Here is a 14791-nt window from a genome sequence, read left to right as displayed (position 1 = left end):
ATTGTCTGATCCTCCCCCAGTAACCCTGAGAGAGTCGATGCAGAGAGCCTGTCACAGCCAAGCCTCTCGGATCATTTATTATTGATTCTGCAGACATGAGGTGGGTGGAGCAAGGAGGACAGAAAGAGACAGAGAAAGTGAAGGAAAGTCACTTGTGAGACCTATTTAGAAAAAATAAGTAGATGTAAGATGTGACGTAGAAGAGAACAGTTAGAAGAAGAAAAAACAAAGTCAAAGACGGCAGGGAAAAGAATCAAGAGACTGAGATAAGCACTTAGATAAGTTATTGAGATAAATTAGTGAAACAGAAGGGTCATGGCACTTGAACAGATAGTTGGTGAAACAGAGATGGAGTTGTGGTTGGGTGAGTGAGGTTGTGTGGGGCAGATAGCCTCAAAGCTTCGCTTTGTAGTGACACGTTCCCTGCCTCCTGCAGGCTGTTGTGCCAGAGGCAGAAACATTTCCATGTCGTCCTTCATCAACCGTGTTCCCAGTCCTCGGTCACCCGGCCTGAAGTAAGGTGCAGAAGCTCCCTGGGGATGCAATTGGCTGCTGTCTGTCAAATCACACTATGCCAGGGAGCATAAGATGGAGAGTGGCTTTGTAAAGTCAACATTTGGCTTTGGGTGGCAGAGTCAGTCTGATAGATTTACAGACAGCAAACAATCTGCAGATGATTTTTTTAATACAATATACTGTCATAGTCCGACATTAAATTCTTCTCTTACATTTGTAGTATTAAACCATTTGTTCTCTTATATGTCCCCTTAAAGCATGATAGCATGAATGAACATGCTAGATTTTCTACTAAACTCTAGCTGATTGCTCGTAATTAGGCCCTCAAGATGTTTGCCTCCAAGCAGAAACAAATTTCCCATCTCTCATCTTTCAATGGAGTGTTTTATTATCCAGAAACATTTCCCATAGGCCTAAATAAAGTAGGAGTCTAAATTAGTTTCTTACTCAGGTTTTCATTTTCTCCTCCTCTTCAGACTAGCATGTTACGATAGAATGTGCTTGTGTAATTGAGGGTAACATCAGCACAGTTCATTATGTTCAGTTTTAAATTCCTATAAAAAAAAAAAATTCCCACACAAGAAACCCTGTGTGATTCATGACCCTTCTCTGGCAGACGCCATACTGTTTGTGTTTGAAATGAGCTGAAAACAGTTATATCATGCGGTACATCTATGTAGCACCTAATAAAACCTCATACATGAAATGCATCATTGCAGTGGTTGAATATTATCTCACTGGGATCCATATTACAGTGTGCAGCAGAACCAGCAGACCCAGAAGCTGTTCAGCAGTCTGAGAGAAGTGGTGGCAGAATAGAGCCCAGGGCGAAGACATCAATCACACCGCCGCCCTTGATCCACCAAGACCCAATGGTGTCAGTGGTACGACCATGGCCACCATCAATCACTCCCTTCAGTGCAATACACTTACACTTACAGTCATGAAAATACAGTAAACGCATGCAGACACTATTGCACTCCGTTCTCATCCAGCAGAATGAGTCTCGTCAAAATGTCAAGTGATCAAGTCATTACCTCCTTCCAGCCCAACCTGCCTTGAGACATTGTTCTGCCAGTGAGAAGGTGGTGAGTTAGCATTTCTGTATGATAACCTATTTGTAGAAGCTTTGAGAAAAACTACCACTGCCAGATGTGATGCTGCTGGAAGACCACTGGCTTTTAATTTGAAGGGGCCAGCAGTAGTTCTTCAGTGTAAAATGCTTCAAATTTAAGAGCAGCACCCTCTGTGGCAGATTTCAAATGCCTGGAAAGCGGAGCATGCTCCTTCTTTTCAAATGCTCCCTTCATTATACTTAACCTGCTAGCATTGCCAGGTAGTGCTGTTATTCATCAACAGCAGGGTTAACAAGTCTGTACCTCTTCTTTTGTGCCGCTAACCAACAAAAGCATTAGGTGACGCTGTGTATACTAGCAATCAGACATTTAACATAATTTGATATCACAATGAATTCACTTACCAGATGGGAAATTGCTTGAGCAGACTACTCTTTCCTGATGCTGACTGCTACCATTCATGATTTGCAGTGGTAAAGCAGAAGTCAGACAGAACAGTTTGAGCAGAATGAAATGGTCTCCTGCCAAGGTCACCTCTGCAGCACTCCTATAGCAGCTCTCTAGAAGACACGCTACACCTCTGTGCCGCTTGAAAACATGTTTTTTTGTCAAATGTGGAACAAATGAAAGTGAAAGAGAGCACTATGCAGATAAAACTGTATACTGAGTATATGGGTTTTCAAGCACCTTTTTTTATGTTAATCTTCAGCACCTCTTAGTGGTTGTAGTTAAGGATTGCAAGGTGCTGCACACTGCATACCTTAATCTGGAACCACAAATGCTTCTCAATATTAAAACTATTTGCACAATTTTGCATCTGTGACAACAAAAGTTAAAACGATCATTTGCAGACTGATATTAATATTCTGTGCACTACCAGTGATTCTGTGGGAAATATACAGTGATGAGTGGAGTGACTGCTCCCCAGAGGAATCCTGTTGCCCAAGGCTTCTGAAGCTTTATTTGATTGGGAAACATCCCTGATAACCACAATATTTGTTGTGTGATTAGCAGCTGATCAACAACACTGTCTCCCCACTCAAGTCTAATTTGTCATTGGCAGGATAGTAGATGAACTGAAGGACTGATACCATAATGATTAAATCTGACATTCCCTTATGTTGTGCATTTCCCCCCAAATCTCCCAAACACTTGATGATTATTTATTTTTTTGCACGTGTCCATGATATATAAAACATCAGTACACACTCTGCAGTTAAAGCTTGGCAGTTGCTAAGATCTTAGTTTGTATCCTATAAATGATTCAGTGGCGCCATCATAATTTCACAGCTTTAACAAGCGGGCACCAAGCACTGGAGAGAGGATTAAACTTGGGGTATAAGGTGGTGAATGTTTTGATTATGCTTAATATATTTAATTAGAGATTGGATCATGACTCAGTAGGAATCCCTGCAGTTCAGTAAAGAAACAGCAGATGACATTAACAATTTAAGAGGTGAGTTTGTGGGCCAAGCAAAGTGGAGCAAAGCCTTCAGGTTGTTGCATAATTCCTGATGTGTTTGTTGTTTTTGTTCGTCTATCAGAGGAAAGCAACAGTCTAATCTCTAATATTACCATATGTAGTCATGGACCATGCAGTTAGCATAGCGCTACATGAGTGTGATTCGTAATTAGGTGTTAAATCATGTAAGAAACTGGATCCATATTGAGAGAGAGCTGAGGAGGTTGTGAGGCCAGGCAGTTTCTTCAAGGCTCCTGCGCAGCATTGTTGAAACTTTTCTTCTCTCACACACTAATAAAAACACTGCAAATGCTCGTCTTCCTGAGGAAGTCACAGCCATTTCCTGATCAGTTAAGCAACACAAGGAGTATGTATGATAAGGCGACGAACCCCCCATCGCCACCCCCACAGCCACACTTCCACACTCTCCACCTCTCCCTTCCTACAGCCCTCCCCTCTTCTTCTGAGTGCCCCCCTGTCTCGTCGGCCCGCTGCAGCTGTATTTTAATCATACAGCAGTGAACCACCATCACTCAGGATGGACTCCAGACCTCCCAACCTGCCGTTGCTGCTGCTTCTCACCAGCCTCCTGCACTTCGGTAAGAACCCACTGTTGTGCTGCTTCAAAGATAAAGGCTGTCCCTTCAGTTAAACCTAATCTCTTGAGTCTCACTTCTATTTTTTTTGTTCTTTTACTCCAGACACAGCACAGTGTGCCACAGGAGAGTCGTGTAAGTATAACTATATTATACTATACTGTATATCTGACTCTTGTTTAATAACTGGTTCAGGGCTTTCTCCAGTGTTGAGACAGTTTGATGTTATCCAGTCCTTGGTGTACTAGACAAGAAAGCTATTTATACCTCACACGGTTATTTTTTGCTGGAAATGGGCATTGTATTATGCACTCCTGGCCTCCTTGATATTCGCAAGTCTTTAATGAGATTCATCAAAGCTATTTTTAGTTGTCACTGGTGAGGTTAGGTATTTCTTTCACGTCAGCATGAATTTGGATGAACCTCTCAATTGTTTTAATAGCTTGCAAACATCATGAATTTGAACTAAAATGCTAATGACTTCAATGACACAAGATATATCTGGAGTTCTAGATGGTTACAGGGGCAGTCAGGAATAAATTAACATTTTGGGTAATGCGCTTTTTGCCAATTGTCAGATGAGAAAATTGACACCGCTTTCATGTCTGTCCACTCAATATAAAGCAATAGCCAACAACTGGTTAGCTAATCTTAGCATAAAAACTGAAAAGAGGGGAAAACTGCTGGCTTGTATAGAGGTCCAAAGGTAAGAAAAGCACCTACCAGCACCTCTGAAGCTCACTAATCAACCTGAAGTCTTGTTGTGACCTTGAGGTTGCAAATAACCAGCAGAGACATCAGGAATTTACTGCTCCCAGTCAAGAAATAGCCCTTACACATACCCACCCAATGAATGGCTAATTATCATTTTTACTCTTCAGATTTCTACAGATTAAATAAAATAGATCTGACATGTTAATTCATGAACTTTATAGGTGCTAGTAGGGGCATGTTTCAAATTAATGTTCTTATCTAACTATCAGCAAGACAGTGAATAAGTGTTTTTCAACTATCTCTCGAAAATTGCAACACCTACATGTGTTCTTTGTCAAAATAATCAAGGTCAAGAATGCACTTTCTCACTGTATATATATGCACTATTTCTACAGCGGCTGAATGAGCCCGGTATTCACCGCCTCAGCCACCTACATCACCAAGCCTGGTGCACAAACCCGCAGCAGTACTTTGAGGATGTGGACTATGTGATTGTTTTGTAGCTGTTGAGGCAGGTCACACAGTGTTGTTGCTGAGAGAGAGCAGAGGCAGGGATAAATCAACAGAGCTCTCCCAGGGGAAGGAGAGGGTCAGACACTGTTTGTTGAAGCCTTTTCCTTCCTTCAGCTGCTCCTGGTCACTGTGCAGTAGCCTGCGGGCCAGGGAGCGCCTTCACCTTTATTGTGGAGAGAATAATAGACCCTGACTCTTGTATTGTATTATAACTTCACTCTTTTTGTGTTGGTTTTAAATAAGCAAGAGATGAAGTCCAAATGAAATAATTTATTTCTAATATGCGTGCATGTTTGTGTGTCTGTGCAACTTTGGGACCTACAGCATACATTATAGATGCCGTTGGCCTTACAATCCTACCCAACAAGACCGTTGAGAGTGGGACACCGGTTACCATACGCTGCCAGGTCAAAGTGAGTCATACCAACATCCCAAACCTGACACACACTTTCCAGCTTAAACGGGACGACGTTGTCATCCACTCCTCTACCACCGCAGAAGACTCAGTTGTATATGAACTCCACCCAGCCAGGGCAGCCGACTCTGGAAGTTACGACTGTCGGGTCACAGTCAAAGACAAGAGCAGAACCAACTCCAGCCAGAAACTTGACGTCATAGGTAAAGGTTCAATTTCTCAAACCAGGGTTTATTATTGCTTTTGTCTGGTATGGGTAATATGAAAAAGGTAATAATATACCCAAAAGTCTTCCATATATCAGGTGGAGAGAAAAAGTCAACTTAAACTAGTAAGACAAAATCACTGATATTTTTCTCCAGTTGATGAATAATTCACACCACTGCCTACCATTTCCACAGCATGACAGAATATTTTCCTGCATTCCACTGTATAAATGACCATTTTCAGACACCTGGAACTTTCTTGAGTTAAATATCAATCACAGAGAACATTTTGGCTCTGTTATTGTTTTGCAAAAGTTATGTTATAATCACTTGGTTTTGTTGAGATTTGTAAAATGCTGCCTTGGCGTTGTGTTCGAGGAAGCTCCCAACATTAAGTATTTAATATACAGCCGCTAAAAAGGACAAACAATAAGAAGTTATTGAGGCTATAGAAAACATGTTGTTAGTTTCCTCTGCCATTAAGAATAGTATTTTTGACTTAAAGCAAACTTATTTATTTAAAATTATTGTCAAGAATGTAAATATACACCTTTGTAGTTAATCCTTTGTAGTTGATATGCTGCAACACACAAAAACTGGATTATTTATCGTCATGTTTAAGTTTCTTTTTGGCAAGATAGGGTTTTCACATGCCCAACAGTGATACATTCCCTATACCCTGGCAGCACATGTATGTGTACTGTTATATCTGAACAGCCAGTATGTAGAGTAATGGCTTTGCTTTCCACTGTCCTATTGGGTTTTCCTTTCCCCAGGCCTGCAGACCCCCATCCTGTATCTGAATAAGACTACATTCTATGAGGGTGATGACTTCATAGCCACCTGCGGTGCTCCGGAGGAGAAGGGATCCCTCATGTTCCGTTTTTTCCAAAGATTTGGAAACAAAAAACCTGAGAAGATGAAACAGGTAGCACCGACTGGGAACTCATCAGAAACCACACTGGTCCTGAGACACGCTGGAAACTACTCCCTGTACTGCGACTATGTGATCAATTTGGTTTCTGGGACCAGCCCCTCCGACCACAGCAACGAGATTCAAGTGGAAATTGAAGGTGATTAGAAGAGTTGTTATGTTGCCAAGAAAAGATCAGATTTCCTGCAGGAGGATGTGTGATTAACTATTTCGATATGTGTCTTGCAGGAGTCCAAATTTCCCCATCCATGAATGTGCTGCCCTCTTCTAATGTCACTGAGGGTGACCTAATGGAGGTGGTCTGCAAAGTGAACACTTCACAGGAGAAGGTTGAAGTATTCCTGACGAAGGACAGCAAGGTCCTCAAGAAAGCCCGAGTCAGCCTTAACCATCGATTTATAGCAAAGGACTCTGGGAAGCTTGTGTGTAAGGCGGAGAGGGGCAATGTGCAGAAAGAAACCTATAAGGAAATCACAGTCCAAGGCAAGTACTGTGTACCCTCCTCATTAAGAACCCTCTCATTGATATTTAAAGCGCTTTTCTATGTTCCTAATAAATAAATAAAAAACATATTGCTGCACAAAGATTGTGCAATGCTTGATTTCTGTTGTCTGCCCAACAGAGCTGTTTTCAAAGCCACGCTTGACTTTGGAGCCTGCTGACCTATTTGTGGGAGACCACTTCAAACTGACCTGCTCTGTCTCTGTCTACTTTCCTGAGAGGATCAGGAATGGCACAATGAAGTTCTCCATCTACAAAGACAACAACAGGCTCATCCCTTCACAGACATTCATTAGTATATCACACCCTGATAGAAATGGCAACTACACCTGTCGAGCCGAGACTACTTCTCTTACACACAATGTCGAAAAAGAAAGCCAAACGCTTGTTGTTAAAGCCAAAAGTAAGTCATGAACTTGAAATTGCAATCATTACAGCTGGATGTTTTTGTGGAGACCACCACTTTGTTCCAGACACTCATTGATGCCTAACGACCTTTATGCTCTAGAGTCACAACAAGGTTGACATTTTGGATTTTTATCGCTATTGACAACTATTGGATTGATTGCCTTGAAATTTGGTTCTGACATCCACGTTCCTCTAAGGATGACATGAAATCACTTTGATAATCCTGACTTTTCATTTATCCATCACCAGGTCAAAATTTCAGTTTGTTGGATATGTTGGTTATGACGAAGTACAAATGACATTCCCATCAGCCTGAGCTGCACGTTATTTTTAGTGCTAATTAGCAAATGTTAGCATAGACTAAACTAAGATGGTGAACATGGTAAAAATTACACCTGCTGAGCTGACCTTTGTTTCTGTTGCACTGACTAACTGGCTGATTATCTTTATTTCCAGTTCCTGTTTCAAAACCCGTGCTGAGCGTGGTGGGGGGTACGCTGGTGTTGGGAAAGAGCTTCCAGCTACTCTGTCACAGTGACACTGGCACTTTGCCCATCACGTACACCCTATTCTATTCTGGCAACTCGAAGGAGTTTGTGGTGGTGAGCAACCCTGGAGAACAAGCCATCTTTAACTCCCCAGCCATTTTGGAGAGCTCTGAGTTAAACAAGTTTATTTGCCACGCGAAAAACAGTCAACACAGGCCTCCCGCAGTAGGATTAGTGCAGCCGCTGCTCCATTCAATCAACATCATAGGTGTGTTTGATGCAGGAACAGTGACAAACATTTAAACCAATGTCAAATGATTGTGGACTGTGAGTCTCACATACATTTTATTCTCTGCAGAGCCTGTGTCAGTACCAAAGTTGACCATTGTCCCCAGCATGGGGGAAGTGTCTGAGGGTCAGGACGCAACTCTCACCTGCTCTGTTAAGAAAGGCACTCCTCCCATCATCTTCACCTGGTACCACACTGAGATGAAGGGTGCTCTCGATTTGCAGACCTCCAAAACGCTTGAAAGATCCTACTTCATACAAAATGTCAGGGGAGAGCACAAAGGAGGATACTACTGTGTGAGCACCAACCCAGCCAACGAAACCAAACAGAGTGACACTGTCATGATTAGAGGTGTGTTTTATCTTCAGTTAATAGCAGTGATAACAGCCGTGAATGTGTTCTGATATGTCTATATATGTATATAACATTGTACTATTAGAAAAAGAGGAATAACAAACTGTTTTTCACTTTGTTTTACACCATCAGGACACACTTATTGTTTTTTGACTCAGTATTCATTAGAATACAACTAGAATATTAGTAATTGAGCCATAGCAAGTTGGAAGTATAGTCCCTGAGGCAATTTATAGACTTAGATTTATAGACTGAAATAACCTTATCTGAATTCTAACATGATTATGAAATGAGATGTTCATACTTGTGAGAGGTAAACTACATAAAACAGAGAAGTTTTGAGGTTTTGTGATTAAATTTTGAATGCTGAGTTTTATCATTTTGATTCATATGTATTCTACAGTGAAGATGGCCGGCTGGAAAAAAGGTCTTATTGCAGTCCTCTGCATCCTGCTCATACTGGCCTTGGTCCTTGTTATCGCCATTAAAACACGTTTCCTTCCATTTAAAAGGAAAACAGCAAAGAAGCTGTCAGTGTGAGTAACATTGCTCTTATTCTTATCAAAAATCAATATTTTAAAGGTGAAGTAATAAGAGTTAGAAGAAGTATGGTGACGCCCATAGGAGCTTCCTGTTTTAAAAAGCTAATTGTGTCCACCTCGTCTTAGGAAGTCAGCCAGCACCAAAGTGGAGCGGCTGAGCCTCACCCAGGCAGAGGTCAATGAGGCTGCAAACGGTAAAGCCTCTTATACTGATACAAATACATGGCTGCAAATTGGGCTTAAGGGCAAACTAGTTTCAAACATGTTCTCTTTGTTTACTCTTCATTCTGAAGCAGTGATGTACGTTTATACTGATTCAACAGCTAGTGCTGTTTTTGTCCTCTCTGTGTAGTCACACCAGGCATGATCGGAAAAAGTGTTTGGAGTGAACATGTGTCAGGCTCCGGTGAGTAGACTGAGTAGACACATAGTTTTTAATTTTATGCACATTTTAATGAAAGGGTAAGACTGGTATTAATGTGTATTTTTCTTACCGTCAAAACCAACAATGTGTCAGTCTGTCAGTCTGTCTCTCTCAATACTTTCTGACGTCCCTACCCTGTCTGTGATCCTCAGCCCATCTCATTTCCTCAACAGCTGAGCACTGTAGTTTTTACTCAACTAAAGTAGATAATGTATTAGTGAGGGACTATTTTCAGCTGCGGATTAATACAGATTGGGTGGACTGGTGGATATTTACAGCAGCAGGGTGGTGTATGTGGAACTCAGAATTAACTACATTTAATAACAATAAGAACAATATAGAATAGCACCAGCCTTCATCTTATCTATATCTATATTTTTTACATATTACTTCATTTGACTGCTATATTGTTTGCTGTATATTAAATAATATGAAATGCAATGAAGTTTAAATTTATTAATGCTGGTCACTGTTTTGTTGCTATAGAGTCCGATGACCAGAACAGTGTGACTGCTACAGAACCTCAGTACAAAGAGGTGAAGACCAGACAGGCAGATCCGAACGGAGGTGAAACTGCCTCTGAGTTTTGATATTTTTTCAAGTGTATAGTCATAAAACAGTCGTTAAATTGAATCAATTTGACATGAAAACCACTGCCTAAAACAATTGCTTGTTTGTTCCATGTTAGCTCCAGTGGAGACGGGCACAAACACTGTGTACAGCGAAGTGAGGAACTCCAAGCAAGGTATGACTAACATCCTGCTCTTCATTCAAATCCCACTTACAGGGTGAGAGAAATCAGGCCACTGGCTGACATTTGAAAAAAAAGCGCCAGGAAACAGGATCAGCTCATACTGTAAACATCTGTATTGTTAGCGAAAGAATGTCCCATTAAAACAGAAGGCCCAGTCGCCAGGTGTTCACTTCCTGCTTTCATCAAAAAGAACTTCCTGTTCCAACAATCAGAGCCAAACAGCGGGTACATCCGTTAAGACGAAGTGAGAAACATACTCCATTGTTTGATACTCCTGGGGGAAACTCTTGCCCATTGTTCAGTCATTGGCTCCTAATAACTCCTAGCAGTTTGCACGTCATCATGAGTCACATAGTGATGCAGCAGAAGTGAAGAAGAACATGTGTCTGGTTTGTTTTTTTGCTCTATGTGCTCCTTGCACACAGGAAAAAACCTACTAGCGGATACGTAATAGTGTGAATGTACGAAACATGATGAGCTGCCAGGAGTGGGGAGCCGTTCATTGGAGTGCTGATGAGTGTGCAAGCCTTCTTTTAATCCTCAGACTCCTTGTGTTTCCTGAGCATGTCCTCTGGCTTTGTTTTTGCAGGTGTTCCAGAGCAGGCTGATGGTGTAAGTAGCAGCCCACACATCACACACACTTCATGCATACAGTTGCAGGCACATATTACAAATAGGCACACACACACACACACACACATGAATCTGTCGTGTCTTCGCTCAGGGAGACCTCTCATGGACAGACACGGTACAATAAATGGAAACCCTGTGGAGTCAGTTTTTATTATTTGCAGACAGGTAACTTAAAGTATTATTTTCAAAGTAATGTAATTTCATGAATTCATTATAGTTTAATAATTATAGTCTAATTATAGTCTAATAATTACCTGGGAAATACTCTGTAAAGAATCATGTCATTTTGCACTAATTATGTTCATGTATGTTATAGTGGATACATTCACACACTCAGAATGAGTTGACATCATATTATCAATCATCTATCACACTGAACGATACAGGCAACAGTGTCATGGAGTGATCTTGTAACCAGTATCGGTTTCAGTGATCCAGCCCAAATTAGAGCCCTTTTTTTCTTCACATGCGCCTCATGTTTCATTTTTTGTCCCCTCTCAGCAGGGGTCAGTAGAATACGCGCAGCTGAATCATGATACGGATCACCATGGCGACCATGGTGAGCACACCGACCACTCTGTCCAAGATGACCACATAGATGTGATTGACAACAGTGTTGACACCAACACTGCTGACCATGGGGAATGAAAACATGACCCAAAGCCAGACTGATAACTGACCAACAAGAATATTTATTCCCTTATTTATCCAGCTCCGTAATGTAGCTGGAGTCTTTTGTGCTGAAAGTCCTTAAACAGCCCTGAGCAATTACAGTATGTACTTTTGGTATTTTTGTAACACTCTGCAAAGAACACTCCACACTGTAAATTCACTTGCTTTGCCTTTGAAGAGCAAATAAAATGTTTTTGTTATGTGTTTCTCTTTCCTTCATTGGTAGTTTTCCTGCCAAGACACCGAAAAAAAGAGAATGTGTGTGGTGACCCCAGAGAAAAAGACATTCAATCTTTATCCTTCCATTCGTGGCAGAATCTAAATAGGAAGAGAAGTATTTGAAGTCAAGCATAGTAGTGATAATTACTTCATTAGTGATGAGGCTGGGAGTACATTCATCAGAGCCCTCTGCTCTGTGAGAACCAGTGCCTCTGTTTAAACCACTAGAGGACAGACTTCCGGCAGCGCTGCATGGAAACTTAGTGCCATCTGGCTGTGATCGCCTTTAATGTGAGAAGGGCTCTCACTGTGTTGTCACCGCATCAGGAGATATCAGTGTCATTTTCCATTATCTAAGGTTTGAAAGCATGATATAACATGAACTTATTCAAGGTCTCCATAAACAGAGGACTGATATGTTTAGCAGGTCTCTTAAGGCTGTGGGCTCTACACAAAGACACATAGCTGAACCCATGACATCAGAGGAGGACACGGAGTATTAAGTAATTAACTGGTTTGAACCAAGACACAAGCTCACAGCATGATGAAACAACATAGCTCACATGTCTGAGTTATATGTTAAAGTGCATTAAATAGGACTGCAACATTTCATTTCATTGGACTAAACCGTTTTTCTGTGTTAGTTGATCATTTAGGCTATAAACTCTCAGAAAATAGTAAAAATAAATAAAAAGGCATGTCACAATGTGTTTGTACAGTCCACGACCCAATATTCATTTTACAAAAACCTTCATATTTAAGAAGCTGAAACCAGAGAATTTCTGGTCATTTTGCTTTAAAATGACTTAAATGATGAATTGATGATCAAAACCTGCTAAAATAATGATTGAATAATTCATAGCAAAAGCACTAAAATGTTATCAATAAACATTTTGTAAGAGTTGACCCCTTAAACCGCAGCATTAAGCCACACCAGAACAGTGACTTCAGTGCAGTGGTGCCAGTGTCTGATGTTTCTTTATGTCCTATTTTAGAATTATTTAAAATAAGTGAGGGGTAATATATGGAGTCATTACCTAAAAAATATTACACACAAGGGGGGAATCCCTTTTGTGTAATATATGATAATGTTTATGCTTATGAACTTCTACTACTACTTCTACTCCTGTTCAGACTGTACTGAAAGGTTGATAAAAAACCTCCCTGAAACGATAGCTGTGCAACTACATTAAAACATCAGAAATGTAAATCCTCATTATTTTTATTGATTTCCATGATTTCACTTCAGCTTACGGATTTTGTTTATATGTTTGTAAGGCTTCTTGAAATTCTCTGACCTCTTTCAGATTCCTGCATAAATTCAAAGTGCCTAAGTCATGATTTTCTCAGTTCCTGAAAGCTTGACACTTTGAAGGAACAAGGTTTTCACCTGCCAGCAGGTGAACTGGGGACAAGCTGAGCAAATTATAAAGGGGCTGCACTAGACCTTAATACAAGAGCATACATCGGGTTCATTCAGTTCATGACAACTGCTGTCGACAGTGTGGATTATGAGGATCTGCTTTTTGACAGGAAGCTCTTAGGAACACAGAACAGCAGATCAAATCCTTGTGGGAATCTGTAACACCTGACACCAGAGCTAACACCAACAGCCTGCCACCAACAACCATGCTTTCATCTCCATTCTTAGCACAGACAAACGTATAGACTGGCCCACATCTTCATTGTCTTTCTGCCTGCCATTTGTCCTTGTGTGCTTGTCTATGCGTGTGTGTCCTCTGCCACTTCAAAGAACAGTCTGATCTCTCCTCTTCCGCTACCTCTGAGCTTTTGTTCAATAATGCAATTGTGCTAAGTCTTCATGAATGTGTGCACAGTATGTGACACCAGGGTGTGGTACAATATTTCCAGGGTTTGCACCATTCCCTCAAGCCCCCGAGCTCTCAAATGCAGAATGATACGTGTGTGTCTTGGCCGCTGTGAGGTCCTCAGAGGCAACTATGAATGGATATGGCTTCAGCTTTTAGGTGCCAAAATGAAAACTCACTCCCGCTCTGAGGATAGAACTGCATCTCAGCCGACACATGTATTATTAATCATATTACTTAACCAGGAGGTCAGCCTTGATGTAGGGAACAGCATATTTTGAGCAGCAGTGATCAGGCACACAGGAGCTGATACTGTGTTACATGAATATCAGAGGTGTAAGTTATACAGTATCGTTAGAAAGAGGCTGTTTGGAAGTAATTAAACAGTGGGAAGAGAAAAGCATAGCCTGAAGTTGCATTGGTTTTATTTTTGAATGCATGCAACCAAAAGACAAAACCACTAAGTCATACAACGTGTGTGTTTGCTGCAAAAGTGTGTGAAACTGGCAGAGAAGGTGTGAGTGCTTTGAGTAAATTCCTGTGGGTCATTTTAGACACTGCAGACTTTGCCCAAGCATGGTGTCGTTCTGCCTTCAGATCATCACTGTCTGTCCACCCTGTCACAGTGAAGATGGTGGATTTACTACTGTTCCCAAAGTTATGATGTGTGAGGTCATGTACCCCGCCAGACCTTTAGGATTCATATTACAAGGAGGCATGCATCACCACCCCCAGAGAGTAATGCTGTCACATGATCAATACTTATGGTGCCTGTAGTGCCGTAACTAAGGAAAGGGGCTTGGCTACATGCATATGGTAAGAGTGCTAGATCAGTCCTGCAGACCCAGTACAGTCCTCCATCCACTTTTTATTACTGCACATACACTGTTCGTGTCTCCGCCACGTAACCTGATCCAACCCCGTCTGAATCTGGAGCACAACTCCTGAACTGCCATTGGCTGCTTCGCTAAAATTAGCATATTGACCCCTGTGAAATGCATTCTGGGAATATCCTGTCTTTGACTTGGCCTTATGGGGCCAGTGCTGTTTGTGGTCTTCAGATGTAGCAATGAGGTCATCATGTAGACTCCATCTTTCTTCTTGCTGCAAAGGAACATTTATGTAATAGAGATGTTCTCAGTCAGGATGTTGTTATCCAAAATGTATGTGGTTATACTTTTGCACTTGTAATTATATTATTTTAAACAAGGTTTAAGGAGTTATTGGTAAGTTTTGTTATTGCTAC

The 14791-nt window shown here is 41.2% G+C and overlaps 1 protein-coding gene across 3 annotated transcripts; it reads left to right on the top strand.

The window, feature by feature from the left end:
• Positions 1-3509: 3509 nt before the first annotated feature.
• pecam1a (platelet and endothelial cell adhesion molecule 1a) lies at positions 3510-11697 on the top strand. 3 transcript variants are annotated; one of them, XM_056402380.1, is made up of 15 exons: positions 3510-3653; positions 3756-3785; positions 5202-5495; positions 6275-6571; positions 6661-6915; positions 7055-7336; positions 7798-8097; positions 8188-8469; positions 8876-9008; positions 9141-9208; positions 9367-9420; positions 9925-10005; positions 10127-10183; positions 10782-10804; positions 11330-11697. In XM_056402380.1, exons 1-15 carry the CDS (start codon positions 3593-3595, stop codon positions 11471-11473), a joined length of 2361 nt encoding a protein of 786 aa, XP_056258355.1. In that variant the 5' UTR covers positions 3510-3592; the 3' UTR covers positions 11474-11697. The 3 variants fall into 3 exon arrangements, 2 of the variants coding, with proteins under 2 accessions (XP_056258355.1, XP_056258354.1); XM_056402379.1 differs by having other exon boundaries at positions 11327-11697; XR_008830198.1 differs by lacking the exons at positions 10127-10183; positions 10782-10804; positions 11330-11697 and having other exon boundaries at positions 9145-9208.
• The last annotated feature ends 3094 nt before the right edge of the window (positions 11698-14791 follow it).

This window comes from Seriola aureovittata, chromosome 17 (genome assembly GCF_021018895.1).
Source record: "Seriola aureovittata isolate HTS-2021-v1 ecotype China chromosome 17, ASM2101889v1, whole genome shotgun sequence".
Lineage (NCBI taxonomy): Eukaryota > Metazoa > Chordata > Actinopteri > Carangiformes > Carangidae > Seriola > Seriola aureovittata.
This window is presented reverse-complemented; position numbering and strand designations above follow the sequence as displayed.

Bases quoted from the DNA above. Each gene is read 5' to 3' on its own strand.
- pecam1a (XM_056402379.1), top strand. From the start codon at position 3,593: ATGGACTCCAGACCTCCCAACCTGCCGTTGCTGCTGCTTCTCACCAGC. The intron at 9,421-9,924 runs GTGAGTAGACTG...TTGTTGCTATAG, and splicing joins TGAACATGTGTCAGGCTCCG to AGTCCGATGACCAGAACAGT. The intron at 10,184-10,781 runs GTATGACTAACA...TTGTTTTTGCAG, and splicing joins AGTGAGGAACTCCAAGCAAG to GTGTTCCAGAGCAGGCTGAT.